The sequence below is a fragment of the Motacilla alba genome, chromosome 21 (assembly GCF_015832195.1).
Source record: "Motacilla alba alba isolate MOTALB_02 chromosome 21, Motacilla_alba_V1.0_pri, whole genome shotgun sequence".
NCBI classification, from domain to species: domain Eukaryota; kingdom Metazoa; phylum Chordata; class Aves; order Passeriformes; family Motacillidae; genus Motacilla; species Motacilla alba.
In genome coordinates, this window is record NC_052036.1 from 5,185,490 (window position 1) to 5,200,147 (window position 14,658).

The 14,658-nt window shown below is 45.7% G+C and overlaps 1 protein-coding gene across 7 annotated transcripts in view; it reads right to left on the reverse strand.

The window, feature by feature from the left end:
• The window catches only part of C21H1orf167 (chromosome 21 C1orf167 homolog), a 22,151-nt gene extending 7,519 nt beyond the window's left edge, over positions 1-14,632 (reverse strand). For 3 of the 7 annotated variants that reach the window (XM_038159499.1, XM_038159494.1, XM_038159498.1), the window contains exons 1-15: positions 8,607-14,632; positions 8,017-8,060; positions 7,223-7,439; positions 6,871-7,046; positions 6,311-6,396; positions 5,773-5,959; positions 5,163-5,344; positions 4,670-4,859; positions 4,274-4,496; positions 3,528-3,697; positions 3,267-3,363; positions 2,589-2,731; positions 1,864-2,075; positions 986-1,130; positions 70-123 (exon numbers count right to left, since the gene is read on the reverse strand). In XM_038159499.1, the coding sequence (XP_038015427.1) occupies positions 70-123; positions 986-1,130; positions 1,864-2,075; positions 2,589-2,731; positions 3,267-3,363; positions 3,528-3,697; positions 4,274-4,496; positions 4,670-4,859; positions 5,163-5,344; positions 5,773-5,959; positions 6,311-6,396; positions 6,871-7,046; positions 7,223-7,439; positions 8,017-8,060; positions 8,607-9,662 (3,182 nt within the window). In that variant the 5' untranslated portion in view covers positions 9,663-14,632. Of the gene's footprint in view, positions 1-69; positions 124-985; positions 1,131-1,863; positions 2,076-2,588; positions 2,732-3,266; positions 3,364-3,527; positions 3,698-4,273; positions 4,497-4,669; positions 4,860-5,162; positions 5,345-5,772; positions 5,960-6,310; positions 6,397-6,870; positions 7,047-7,222; positions 8,061-8,606 lie in introns of all 7 variants that reach the window. The other 4 variants (XM_038159496.1, XM_038159497.1, XM_038159501.1 and 1 more) reach the window with 4 other exon arrangements.
• Positions 14,633-14,658: the final 26 nt, after the last annotated feature.

Below are 14,658 nucleotides of genomic sequence, written 5' to 3' on the forward strand. Positions count from 1 at the left end.
TTTGCAGAGGAAAATGCAGTTGGGTGGAGTAAGTGCAGAGTCTAAATACCATAGACACCAAAGTTTTACCAGGTTTTTAGTTGCTTTTTCCTCTGCAGATCTTTGTGTCCTCTCAGTCTGAACCTGCAATTCAAAAGAAAACCTGATAGGGCCAAACCTGCACTTCTCATACCTTCAATGAACCCTTGGCATAAATAATCTTATTCATTCTCATCCTCCTGAGTTATTTTACAGAAACACTTCAACAATCCTGGTTCACTACAGCTGAACATTTCTCTGCACTTCAGGCAGGCACTGGCCTCATACAACATAAACTACAAACAAAACTGTTTCCAATAAGAAGATCACTGAATACAGTTAAGAGAGAAAAAAAAATTAAATTCTTGTGTTTTTGGGATCTGTCAACATAACATAAGATTTAAAGACAGACTACAGCTTCACCCATATTTTAATAACACCAAGATGAGTTGAATATCATGGTTCTCCCTTCATAAGCTTTATACTGCTTCGCTGCAGGAACAAATCAATCTCAATTTTTCACATTAAATTAAAATCAACACACTGTATCCAGAATCATAAAAGACTAACTTTGTAAACATCAGATCTCTGTAAGCTCTCTGCCCACTACTCCTTTCAGCAAATACTGAATTGCAAATAAGGCTTTCAAATTTTAAACTGCACAAATTTGTTTGCATCTCTCCCTTGCTTAGTGCACAAATATCACCCTTCATAACTAAGACTGAATAAAAGTTCTGGAAGGAAAAGAATTTTTGAATGGGAGAAATGAGGTGGGGTGTGAGGCTTTAGGTAAGAGACCCCTTAATAAAGGCATCCTCAGAGAAGTGCTCCTACAGAAGCTCCATTTATACATGAGCTATCCACACTTTCAAATCCAAGCTCTGCTCTCAATACAGAGGATACTAGTACATAAATTGCTCTTCATGCAGAGCTTCCCTTGGAAATGCTTTGAGAGCAAGAAACAAACCTGTGCAGGAGACAACGTTCCCAGAATAAAACAGCATATTTCTGTTTCCTTGTTTGGTAATACCACGTCTGCAGGACCAGCCTCTTCTTCTCTTGGCAGCTGTGCCAAGCCCATTGCTGCTGCAGTTCTTCCAGAGCATGCTTCCCTGTGAGAGAGCACACCTTCCTGAGCTCAGCCCAGTGTCTGTTTCTCCATTGCAGAGTCCAGACAAGAGCAAAAAATACATCTCCTGCAAACACCAAATGGGACCCAACTTGCTAAGATTTCCTGTCCTCTCTTTAGCAGCTAAAGAGACTTTTCAGTTCACCTTGTAGTTTTTTGTCTGCAAGGCAGTCAGACCTTCTTTCAAATTTTCCCTGCAAGAGATCACAGGTTCCTTCCACTCTTATCTGCAAGGCAGTTTTCCATTAAAAACTGGGAGTTTTTCTTCCCTGGCACAGTGCAAGTACTTAGAGCATATGGAATTCCTCGAGGGATCAGGATTGTTAAGCCACCCCAAAAGATACACCCTGTTCCCAACCCGAGCACTTGGTCTGAGGAGACATGTTCAAACCTGGAATGCTGCATGGAAGTCCATTTAACTCCCCAGCTGCTAAAATACACTGCTTGAACACTCTTTTGTGCAGGTAGTGCAGGTAGAAGTGTCAAAGAGCATCTTCCCTAATATAAAGCACAACAGAACAGTAGGTCACATGTCTTACTGATAGCCAGAAGAATGCAGTGACACATGCACCTACTGACTCCTGGAGCAGTATGTGCCTTTCCAGAGGAGCAGTGTACAGAATTACAGCCAAAAGTGTGACTTTCTCCATCCCAACCATTCCCAGAGCTTCTCTCTTCTCTAGAGACAAGTGATGCAGTGGGATGGGGTAACTCACTTTGCCAGCAGGAATGCCAACGCCGCAGAGCATCAGCAGTCATCTGGTGAACATGACACCTGAATCTCCGGTCAACTTCCACTTTCTGGGCCAGTCTCCTTTTCCACAGGCTGAAAGCCATCTGGACACAAGGAACTCCATGTTTTAGGGCTGCTGCTGCTGCTTTTTGGTTCTTATTTTGCATGACCCAGTGGTGCCAGCTGAGAAAGGCTCTGAGAAGGACAAAGGTTGCTGCACTGACTGTAAGAACAACTCACAGAGATACACACCTGTGTAACAGAAAATTTAACAACAAACATACACATGAGGGAGTTTTGGAAACACATCTGATCTGTTAGCATCCTTTCCCCATTAAACGTCAAGGGAAATGATGGACAGCAGAAGCTGTTCAGAGTAAGGTTTTCTGTCCTGGCTGTGCCAAGCCTGTTGTGCTCTTCAGCTTTGGAATCAGTAGAGAGCAAGGCCAGTTCAGTGGATAGGAAGTTACCAGGACTTGTTATCAGCAGAGCTGGGCTTGTTCTAATTTGTGAGGCATTCCATCAAGCCGAAATTACTGTGTTCCTAATTTTGAAGCTAGAAAAACCCCAAAATAATGGGCTGCAAAACTCCCACTGAAGACAAAATAAAATAGCTAGAGGAATATTTTTTTCCTTTTTTTATTAAAGCAAGTGTAAAGCTTTCAAAACAGAGAGCTTTAGGAAACCTCTGGAAAGCATGATCCCTACCGAGACAGCCGAGTGCGCCTGCAGTGCTGCTGGGCCTTTACATGATGTTGAGTTCGAGCTGACCAGACAATGAAGCACCTCTGCAGGCAGTATTTCTCTGCTTGCTGCCAGCAACTCTTCATCTCCTCATCAGAACTGCAGCCCTGTAATCCAGAAAGGCAAAAAAGGGCCTTGAACTGCTGTTGTATCAGTTACTCCACACAGCTCAGCCATCCCTCCTTGCCACTGTCACTTTTGTGACTGCCCAGCTCCATCACTAACCCACACACCCCACATGAACACCCAGACATGAGGGTCTAACACATCCTTTTTAAATCCTTGACACCTGCCCCACATGAACAGCCAGACATGAGGGTCTAACACATCCTTCTTAAATCCTTGACACATGCCCCACATGAACAGCCAGACACGAGGGTCTAACACATCCTTTTTAAATCCTTGACACCTGACCCAGATGAACAGCCTTGACACCTGCCCTACTTCCACGCAGTTGACAAATAGTAGGGAAGAGTTATCCTGAGAAAAGCCTCAATCTCCCAAATCTTCTGTTTGAGAGAGAACAAAATAGCAGTGAGACCTTCCATATGCTGATATTGAAACCCAAAGGCTCTTTGCTAAATTTGAATATGCAGAAAACACTTGTATATTTACGTTTTACACAACCCTTTCTAGCCTTACCTCTTCCCATGCAGAGTAACTGGTGAGAGGCTGGGAATTATTATCTGGACTCTGCAGCACTGAAGACTGGAACTGATTTCCCACAAAACAATTTCTTCTGCAAGACAAAAGTGTTGGGTGAGGAAGGAAAGAAAGAAGATAAAAGTCCCCTGGAAGGATGGTGTGACATGACATGAGGGATTATCCAGAAGGAAGGAATTCAGCCAGTTCAAACAAGGGGTCACTCCTACCAGCATCCCAAAAAACCAGTCTCCAACTCACTCAGATCCAGGGGAGGAGGTCTGCAGGCACAGCTCCCCACCCAGCTCAGCCGGCAGCTCTGTGCACTGGTGGAGTTGAAGGAAAGAACTGTGGCATGACATATGTGTGACATCCTCAGCAGTCAGAAGGGAGGAGACGTCGTGCTGGCTGCTGTCACTAAGACTGCATTCCTGCAGGTATGGAGGGAGGAACACACTGTGAGGTGAGTGTGGTCACAGTGGAAGAACCCACTAACAGCTCTGACCATGCCATTTACTCCTTTTTTTATCAAGGATTCAGGCAAATCCAAAATGCATCCAAAGGAATTGCAGGCTAGCCACGACACCTCTGGAGAGCAAACACGTAAGTGATGGGAAAGTTATTTCTATACTAATAACTTCCATACTGAATCCAGAAATACACATATTTCTATACTGAGAAAAGGAGAAATGAGCATATGCACTGTCTCAGTGAGGAAGCTCTTTACATCTCATCCCTTCCACCTTGCAGCCACGAACAGAAGCAACTGTACAAGGGAAACTCACTAGCTCAGCCTCCCATATCTCTAATTGATGAACCAGAAAAGGCACAGAGAGCATTGACTTTACACCTTTAGATTTCATTTCGGCTTGAAGACCCCAGAGATTCAGCAGTAAATTTTAAGTACTTTGCTGATGACAGTACCATGTTGAAGCAGAAATTTTCCCTTGAAAAATCCCAGCAATTTAAAACCTCAGAGCAGTGTAGGTGTACCAAGACCTTCTCACCTTTTCCAATGAGCTTTGAGAGGTCAGGGTAGCTGGTGCACTGCTGTCAAAGCCAGATGATGTTGAGAGGTCCTCAGAAAACAGCATGGCAAGAGGTTCCTCATAGACAGCTCTATGCAAGTGCTTAGAGCTTTGTTCAATTGTCTTCAGCATGAGATACTTTTGATGCCATAATTTCAGAGTTTTTCTGAGTTTACACTGCTCCAAAGTCTGAGAGAAAGAACTGAGACAGAAGATACTGAGACAGTAAAGTGAAAGAAGAACACCAGAGGGGTGACAAGCACAGACATGATGGACAATAGATAGGGTAAAAGGGGCTCGAGTAAAAGGTTCAGAAAAACAAGTGGACACTACTAATGGGGGCAGGGCTCCAGGGACTGGCTCTTCTGCACTCACTTAGCCTTGTGATGCTCACACAGCCTTGTTTTCCACAGCAGATACACTCTCTGCAGCTTCAGTTTTTGGCAGAGGTCATCAAAAGAACAGACTGTTTTCTCCAGAAATTGTCTCTCTCCAGTCCATGATGACATCTGACCTTCATGCCTCTTTGTCCCAGTCTCATCAGCCACTGAGCTCACAACTGCTCCTTAACCAGTTACATAAAGGAACAAGAGATTGTCTCAAGGCATTCCAACTCAGCCCAGCCCAGCCCTCAAACTGCTTCTTTTCAGCAAGGCTTAAGAGTTTGTGTTTGGTTTATGATGCAGAGCAACAAACCTCCCTGTAGCTTCATTGACACACCCAGAACCAGTCCTCTGCCCACTCTGGTTTGTTCATACCCTGTATCATCTGAGCCCCTCTGTTTTCAGGCTGTTTTCAGTGTACAAGAAGAGGAAGGAGCCTAAGCACCTCTAAAGCTTAGATTCTGCACAGACCCCAAACTGCTCACCACAATGCCGCCTCCATCGTAGGAGGAAGAGCTTCACCACTGCCTGCTTATCACCTTCTCTGACCTGCAGCATCTCAACCCACTGCTGGAAGTGCTTCCTCAGTGATACTGCTCTGAGATGGGCCAGATGGCACCTGGCAAGTGCCTTCTGCTCAACAGTCTCCTTCCATGTACTGAAGCACCTGAGAATACCAAAGGAAAATGCTGAAAAACACTTATACAAGCTTCTGTGTCTTCCTGAGACTAGGTGTAGTTCAGGAAAGACAGACACAAGCTGTCCTCTGAGCTTCTATTTATTTCAGTAGAAAGCCACTGTCATGCTTAGAGCACAGCAGCACAGTGGCCGCTCTTGGATTTGGTCTTTCAGAACATCAAAAGTCAGAAAAAAAAGGTTTGGCTGTGCACAGGAGACAAGTCATAACATCTCTGGCCACAGCAGTTCCTTTTTATGTTTCTACCCCTACCTTCATCTTTATTAACTCCTAAAACAAAAGGATAGATGGCTTTAAGATGGAACAATTATTACTGTTATAACAGGTTGGCCCTGTTATTCCATGGACTTTCACAGAGACCAGATTTTTCACGTGAAAACCAGATCTCATCAACTCACCGGGAGACCAAGTTTCTTTGGAATTGAGTTGTCAGTGTTAGAATCTCTTTCATTTCCAAGCTTTGGGAATGCCACATCCTGAAAATGTTTCGTAGCTTCTTCTTTTCCAGCAGAGCACGGGCTTCCAAAAGCCTGGCTTCCTCTTTGCTCAGCAGCTCCTTCTGCAGGCGCCACAGTCTGAAAGCTGCTGTGGCGCAGGGCAGGAAGAGATTGACAGGAAGAGAAATAGCAGAACTTCAAACGATTTCGTGTCACACAGTATCCCTGGCTTAAATCCAAGCTGCCAGAGGAAGGACACTTAAGCAAGGCAGCTCACATTGCTGGAGCAACACATGCTGCAGCTGAATTCATACAAGGAATGAGGCAAAACTTGTATGACATGGTGAGTGGCCATCCTCCACCATCACACATACTGATCCAGCTACTTGCAGGATCAGATTCTGAAAGAGCTCAAAGCAACAACAAGACACAAACCACAAAAACTGGTGACACAGTGAATACCTCCAAGCTGTTCCAAGGCTAAGGAATGTGTGCTTACCGGCCAGCCGTCTCATGTCTCTGATTGCTTCAACTCTCCAGCAGAACTCATCTCGTCTCTGCTGTGTCCACAGTTCTCCCTCCATCCTGAAAGAGCCCCAAACATGCCTTAACATCCAGCTGTCCAAAGAGGCACTCACAGAACAGAATCCAGGGCTTTCCTTTCGGTCTCAACTTGTTCTTCTGCCTTCAGAATTAGAAGCCCCAACAAAAGGCTTTTCTTTTAACTTTACCTCTACTGCCAAACTACTGCCAGAGACTGTAGTATTGTCTCACTCCAACCTCATTTACCCCTGTATCACATATGCAGGTGATAGCTGAAGCAAAGAATTAGTACAGGAATATTTCTGTCAGACACTCAGACTGCAAACACTGGTGCACAGAAGCTCTGAAATAGGACTGTTTAGTTCTTAACATTAAACTGCTAATTCTCGTAGTGTTTATCCACAGCAGTACATCCAAGGACATGGAAACAAGTCTGCCATCATTTGAGAAAAAAATTTCCCTGTTTGTAACCCTCCCTTTGTCCAAGGTAACAGAAAGTGAATGCTCTCTGCTTACCTATGAGCCCGCTCCACTTCCTTTGAGTATTCTGTTGTAAGCTGATGCTGAGCTGAGGTTGTCATAGTGGCTAATCTTCCTATTCCAAAAGTCCCTGCTGATGAACTTTGGCTATAGGAGTAAGGATCAGGCTGCAGAGCTTCCTTCTTGCTCTGTTTTGCCATAGCTTCCTTCCACTGAAGAAGAAACCACATGATTAGAACAAACTGCAGACAGAGTGTTGGTACCAGGGTCTACACCACAGAATTTCACACAGGGTACCCCTTCCGCCTCCCTATCCAAACAGGATTTGTGCCTTCTCTGACTGCACAGCAGAAAGTTCATGGCACCCCTGTCCCTGGCCAGTGCTCACCCTCTGGAAGCTGGCAGCTAGCAGAGTTGAAGCATGTCTCTGCTGGGCCACCTCCAATTGTGTCCTCCTTTGGTGCACAATCTGCTGCAGAGCACCAAAGCCCTTCTGAAGCAGCTGGTGTCTGTAAAGCTGCGTGGCTGCCCTCTTCCAAAGGATATATCTCCTCCAGGCTTGGAAACACCTTGTTAGGATTTGTTTGTCACACAAGTGCCAGAAACTTAAAAATGAAAAACAGAGGTGAGCTCCTGCTAACAGAAAGGAAAGTTAAACCAGCCAGGAGGTGGCAATCAGAGTTCAGTCATCAAGTTGTAAAGAGGTTATTTCAAATCATTCTCTCTAAAGAATGGAAAACATGCAATCTCACATCAAATTAAGGAATCACTGTTGCTAAACAGGCAGCAACCTCATTCACGTCTTATCCACAAATTTGAATTCCATCTCGTGGATGAGTCTAGCTCTTGATCTTCTCTCACTGTGCATGAGCACATCGGAATTTGCTGCATTGAAGAGTAGCACTGATGATACCAACACTTCTTCATTTCTAGCAACAACCAAAGCTGAATTTAGAAGATAGCATTGAAAATATACAGAAATTATATTTCAGGTCATGCTCCATTCTAAATGACAGCCCTTTGTAAAGAAGTGGATGCAGCCCCTCAGCCAACCACAGCAGATTAATGTAGGCTAAGTCCTAAACCCAAATGTTCCTAGGGACATGGCTCCTTAGCCACTTCCCAGAAGGGCTCCTCAGTTAACTACCAGCACACTCATACATAAACACAGAGTCTTTTTACCTTTGCTCATTCACCTTCAATGACCAGAAGCTGTTCTCTGAGATCTGCAAACAGACAAGAGACAGTAATTCACAATAATTCACATTGCTCCACTCCATTGAAGAATTTGTCTTTGTGGCACACATCATTTTGGATGGAGACCAGAGCAGGACTGCCCCAAGATCATGCATTATGTGAGATGCCTTGGACACTGCTCCCACACCATTGCTCTGTGAATATTCTTATATACTTCAGACATAAAAAGGCACCAAAAGCCTGAAATCTCAGGGCCCTGCAACAATGCACAGAGTAAAATCCAGTTTAATGCTTTCCCTCAGCATGCAGATCAGAGAATATAAACAGGTGTTTACATTGCCAAAACAACCAAGTTGACAAGCTGGTCTTTGGGAAGAAGTATGTGAGATGGAAAGATGCATACGTTGGGATGAAGGAGGACTGTAAGAGATGAGATTCAGGCTATTCAGTGACAAGAAAAAACTACAGGACAAGCATCCCCATCACTTGTACCTCAACTCTGCACCTCTAGCAAGTGGCAGAAACAAGCACAAGTACCTGTGAACAGAGATGCTTCACAGTGACCACACCCTCACCTCTCTGGGCACAGTTTTCTGTGTCTGGTTCCCTTCTTCACAGCACCATGGTTCTTTGGCATTCCTTTCTACAGAGCATTCTTCAGACTGCTCGAGATTGCCATCAGCTTCCAAATTCCACTGGCTGCTTTGGTAGGAGCATTTGTTTCTCCTTCCTTCTCTGCTCATGCTCATACAATCTACATCAGAATGTTCATGAAAGCCTTCTTCAACCGGTGTACCCAAAGGATTGGCCTGGCTGCTGCCCACTGCAGCTGTTCTTCTGGCTGCTGGTGATCTGGGGTGACACACCTCACTGAGTGAGTGACATACCTCTTCTGACTCTTTGCTGCGCTTAACATGAGAGTTGTTGACTTGTACAGATTTAACACTAAGCTGCTGTCCTGGTCTAAACTCTTTATCTCCAGGATGAGAAGCAATGCTCACACACACTTCTGCAGGAGTCCCACACATGGCTACACCAACATTGCTCTGAGCCCCCCCCAAATCTGTCTCCAGTAACACCTGCAGACCCTCTGGATTCAGGCTGACTGAAAGGTCTTTCTTCCAAGACTCAACACACGGAGACCCCCCATTAGATGTCTGTTCTCCTTTAACAACCTTTCCAGGAGAATGGCTTTTTCTGTGAACATAATGACTACCAGTTTCCAAAGATGGCTTTACCAGGGACTGGCATCTGAAGAAAGGGGAGCAGCTGAAGGAGGAACCTGCTTCTGTATCCACCAGCCTGCCAGAGGCCATTCCAGAAGCAAGGGTTTGTGGTTGGATGCCACCTGAAATTCTGGTTCTCCATGTGTTGGAGCCAATGTATCCATATCTGTAAGAGCCAGAGAGAGGCTCAGCAGGACTGAAGTCTCTGGTCACTGCACTAAGGCTCCAGTCTTTAGCAAATGGGACACTCCATTTCAATCTTGCCTGAGCAGCACTGGTTTTTACTGCTGCCAGCTGTTCTCCCATGGTCAGGATACTGGGACCTAAATCATCAGGAGCAAAGCATGAATGGCCAATGACTGGAGAAGATTTAGACTCCAGAGGGAGGGAACCCCGTATCCCCATCAAAGCACTTTCTTGCTTAAGCCTCTGGACTGAACAGTACAAGCTGGCAGAAATCTGTGAAGATTGCAAAAGAGACTGAAAAGACTAGATGGATCAAGATTCCCCAGGGTCAGGGCTGAACTGTGACAAGTGTTCACACTTTCACTTGAGCTCCTTAAAGAAGGACCCACCACTAATTCATGCCTGAGAGGGGAATCTGCAGCATGACATGACAAATGTGCATTGACCAGTAAAGGGTTCACAGGATTCATACAAGCAGCAGCAGAAGGCTGATGCTGTTGGCTTTCCACCAGATAGTCACAATTCTCATTCCCTCTTTCTGAGTAGTGATGGTGAACAGTGGGTATGGAGCAGCTACCAGCTGCCTTTGCTTCCTGATGGTGCTGTTGAGGAAAGTCAACACTCTCACTCCTTCTCCCTTCCAAAACACAAGCCTCAAGGTGAAAGTGCCTCTGGGGGAGATACACAGCAGGGAGGACTGCCAAAGCAAGATGGGCACTCTGTGAACTACACACTTAGAGCTGTGCTGCTGCAGCCTAGAGCACAGGTTATTCTGCTGCAGCAAGCAGGAACTGGAGAACTGGCTGGCAGTGTCCAGGAATGGCTGAGAAGGGAAGGAGAGATTAGTCTGTCTTCAGACTGGGATCTCTTCCCATCTGACAGAGGTGCGGTACACAGCTAGCCCTGTGCTGCTCTCTCTGGGCTTATACCGAATGCTGCAGCCTCAGGCCAGGATGAGAAATGCCTACTCGACTTCTAGTGCCCAAATACAGATTGAAATTCACGTTCTTCTGAATGTTTCTTTGCTCTGAAGAAAAACAAGAAGAAATATAAGCAAAGGACTGTATTTCCTATCTCATCTTGCCTAGTTTGCCAAAGCCTTTGGGTACTTTCCTTGGGAATTTCTTGTCTCTGATCCACCAGCCTCAGTCCTGAAAGTGTTATGGACACTACTCTCTTCCTGTTTTTCAGCAGACAATCGTATCTGGCAGAGCAGGAATGAATGAAAAGGACAGATTCAGTTCTCCACAAAAAACCTGGAAAACAAAGACTTCCAGCATTATACACCAGCAGCCTCAGAAGGAGTCTGTTGCTAGCAAGGCTGAAATATCCCAAGTTCAAGGCTACACAGACTTATTTCTTTTTGTCTCCACTAAAGGATGAAACCATGTTTACATATCCATAAAAGCCACACTGTCCCCTAATCTGCAAGACTTACAGCATAGCTGGAGACCTACTTTGCAGTCTAGCCACTAAGTCTGATGGTTATACATGTAACACTCATGCTGAAAATGGATTCTTAAGTTGCTGCTAACAGGCAAGTGCAATTTGAGAGGACTGTGGTTCCATTCCCTCAGATTTTAAAAGCAAGTTGTCAATCACTGTCATTCCAACCACCATTCTTTTCCACCTCTCTTTTAAAAAATGAAAACGGTAGTGTATAAAGACACACACATCTCTATCATCTTAAAACCCCCTAGTCAATCTGAGAAGAGACAGCAACGAAATCAATGCCCATTGTCTTTTTCAAACACACTCTAATCCCAGAAAGCCTCCTGCCAAATTGCACTGTTTCTAAGCTGTGTTTATCTCATTCTCTTCTAAGAGAACATTTGAGGCTCAGTTGTCCCTGTTTGTAACAGCTCATTTTTCCCCTCTCACATGCAAACTCCTTCAGTAATCACCACAATCTGGGGAGCAAACACAGTTTCTAAAGCAGCAGGAGACAGTCAGGCGGTGCTGCAATTATCCCTGGGAACTGCTGTTACTGCCTTTCATACATCACCGAGGGTGCCATGAACGGAAAGATCCCATTATTCTTTCCAGACCAGTTGAAGTTGGCAACTACAGAGTGAACAGACAAAGCACAGCTGCCTTCCTTAGGGTGCCTATCACCGCATGAAGTATAACCACAAAATGCAGTGGACTGGTGTTCCATGGAAGCACTCCTTGCATCCCAGAAACGTCCAATCGACAAGAAATGTATCACAAAAGGGTGATACAAAGGATTTAAATCGCAAACAGACATAAACCCACCACGTTTTTCAGTGTTATTTTATTCTGTGAACACACAAAACCTGGCTCTGGAACTACCTCATGTTCAAGAATCTGGACATCATCTATTTTCTTGATGATAATCTATTTTCTTGATAACTTGTGATTTTTTTTAGCTCTCCATTTCAATTCTTTGTGCTAGGTACCAGGTTCTCAACACATCACCACGGTTATTTCAGGTGGTGTCCTTCACCTCACTTATTCCTAATTTCAGTCTCATTGAGATCTGGAAGAAATAGTATCCTTTCAAAATCACGTTTGTCTGCCTTCTGAAATTGCTACTCGGATCTTTAACATAACTTTTAAACAGTAGGGCTAATCTCAGTCACAACGAGATCTTAGGAGGATCTTTTTTAAAACTTCTTCTGAGGCCAAAATATACTCAAGGCAAACTGCACATTTTATGAACTGCAAAATCCATGACCAATGGATTTTATATTAGTTTTTATGATTCAAACTAAAACATTTAATGCATGCTTACTATATACACACTTTGCAGCAACACGCTAACACATTAAAACCTGAAACAAATTCAATTAAACAAATAAAAGTTAAGATGATGAAGTTATTTCTGTATAACAACAGGAAAATAGCAAAAAAAAAAACAACAGGAAAAAGCAAAAGGAAATAAATAGCACAGTTAATGAAAAGTAAATCAAGCTCTTTCAAGCCAATGCCATTTCAGCAATACGGTAACATAATAAAGACATTTGCGCTGCACACACAGTGCTTATTTCCCGATCCCTGCAGATCAAGACTGATCCATTTCATATTCCAAGCAGGGACCAGTGATCACTCTGAGGTCACACTTCAGCTGCCTTAGAAAGCAGGTTTTTTCCCAACACTGCTCAGCGTTACAAACCAAACCAACCATCGCTGCCATCGCATGATGCCTGTGAGATCAACAAGCACACACAGGCGGTCTTCCCTCCGCAGCGCTGCCATCCAAGCCCCCTCCAGCGTCCCAGGACGCAGCAGTGGGAGTGGGAAGCTCCTGACCCACGGCCGAGGCTCCACTTACCCACGGCGAGAGGCACCGGCCGCGCTGCTGGGGCCCGGGGACTGACCACACGGAGCGTCCGAGCCGGCTGCGCTGCTGGGCCCCGGGGACTGACCACACGGAGCACCCGAGCTGGTTGAGCTGCTGGGCCCCGGGGACTGACCACACGGAGCACCAGAGCTGGTTGAGCTGCTGGGCCCCGGGGACTGACCACACGGAGCACCCGAGCCGGCTGCGCTGCTGCTGGGCCCCGGGGACTGACCACACGGAGCTGCTCCTTCGCGGCCACAACCGCGCTCGGCCCCCTGAGCGCCCGCGCCCCGCGCCCGCTCCAGCTGCGGCTCCATAAGCAGCTTATCCCCCCGATTAAGTCGGTGACCGGGGCTACAGATGGCCGGGGAAAGCCGCTCTGGGCCATGGCTAATTAAAGCCGGGGCCCGGCCGGGAGAGGGGGGCTCATGCCGGGCGGGAGCCCGTCCCGGGCAGTGCCTCAGGACAGCCGCCACGCCTGCCTCTCCCCGCTCCTCCCCAGCCGAACCCGGACCCGCCGGCGCTGAGGGAGGCACCTGCCGGGCGGGCTAGGCTGAATGCTACGGAGCTGACTGCTCACCAGCAAACGCAGGACCCGAGGATTTAAACAAACAAAGCAAAAGCAGCCGAATGGAGCATCGCACCTGTCTGGGTGAGGAGATCTCACCGAGACCCCACGAGAGGCCCGCCGTGAAGGCAGCGAGGCCGTGCTCTGGCACAGCAGCTCCGTGACTCCCCTCACGGCCTCCTGAACCAGATACAAACAGTCTCTTCCTCCTCAGCCTGGAGAGGGGTCTGTTTTTATCATCACCTCTGATTTACTGCCCAAAACAGGTATCCTTGAGGCACTGTAAGATCAGTGTTACTCATGCCTTGGCGCTGCTTCTTGGAGCTCTCAAATGTACCAAATTTTCCACAGAAAAACACATGGCAGGTCAGCTAGATGGGTATTTCTAATGTATAACATCTGGGAAGGCCTAGATATAACTGACTGTGCCAACACCCAAACCCCAGAGCATTAAAAGCAGTGATTTTCAGTCTTTGGTCCATGGATCTAGGTAAAAAACCCCAAAGCATTTAAACGTTTTATTCAGGGCTCTGTGTTGTCACTGTGCAGTTCTAAGGAGCTGATAAAACCCATTCACATAAAGGCTCTGGATTGCCACGAGCCCCAGAAATTTCTGCCTACACTTTCCTTCTTTGCCATCTAATCACATGAACAGACCAATTCCTAGCTTTGTGCCCTATTATACGTAAATTCTGTAAAAATAATGTACAACACTTCTATGGCATTTACCATGTGCTTGGCTCAGGTACACTGGGAGGTCAATGTAGTGCTTGTGCAGCAGAGTAGAGCAAGCATCTGCTTACGTTTGAAGTGATCAAAGTTGGGAGAAAACTGCTTGGTTTTAAAAATACAAATGGCACGTTTCTGGAGGTTAGAGCAAAGTCAACAGGGGTCTTGGTTACTGAAGAATCAACACAGCAAGAAGGTCTTGTCAGGAGAAATGCAGTTGTAAAATAACAGATATAAACTTTGACAATGAACTTGCTTCAGAAAAATCCCTATCTTCCTAGCACTAGAATTCTGCCAAAGCTAACATACTCATTTTCTTCTGTAAAAGAAGAAAATGTTGAAATTTGGTTGTTTGCGTGGTTCTGGGGTTTTGTCTGTTTGGTTTTCTTTTCTTAGACTCTTACCTGAAAGCCACAGCAGGACAGATTTATCTATCTGTCTATAGTTTGTCTATAGTTTGTCACACCCAATGGAACTCACATCTACAGTGTAAATAAGTCCATCTTTCCTCAATCCCCATTTTACTAGCCCATCTTCCCCCTCCCACAATTATATGCAGTATTTTCTACTTCTCAGAGTAAAGCTTAGGCTGAAAGCCATCAGAGCCCTGTAGA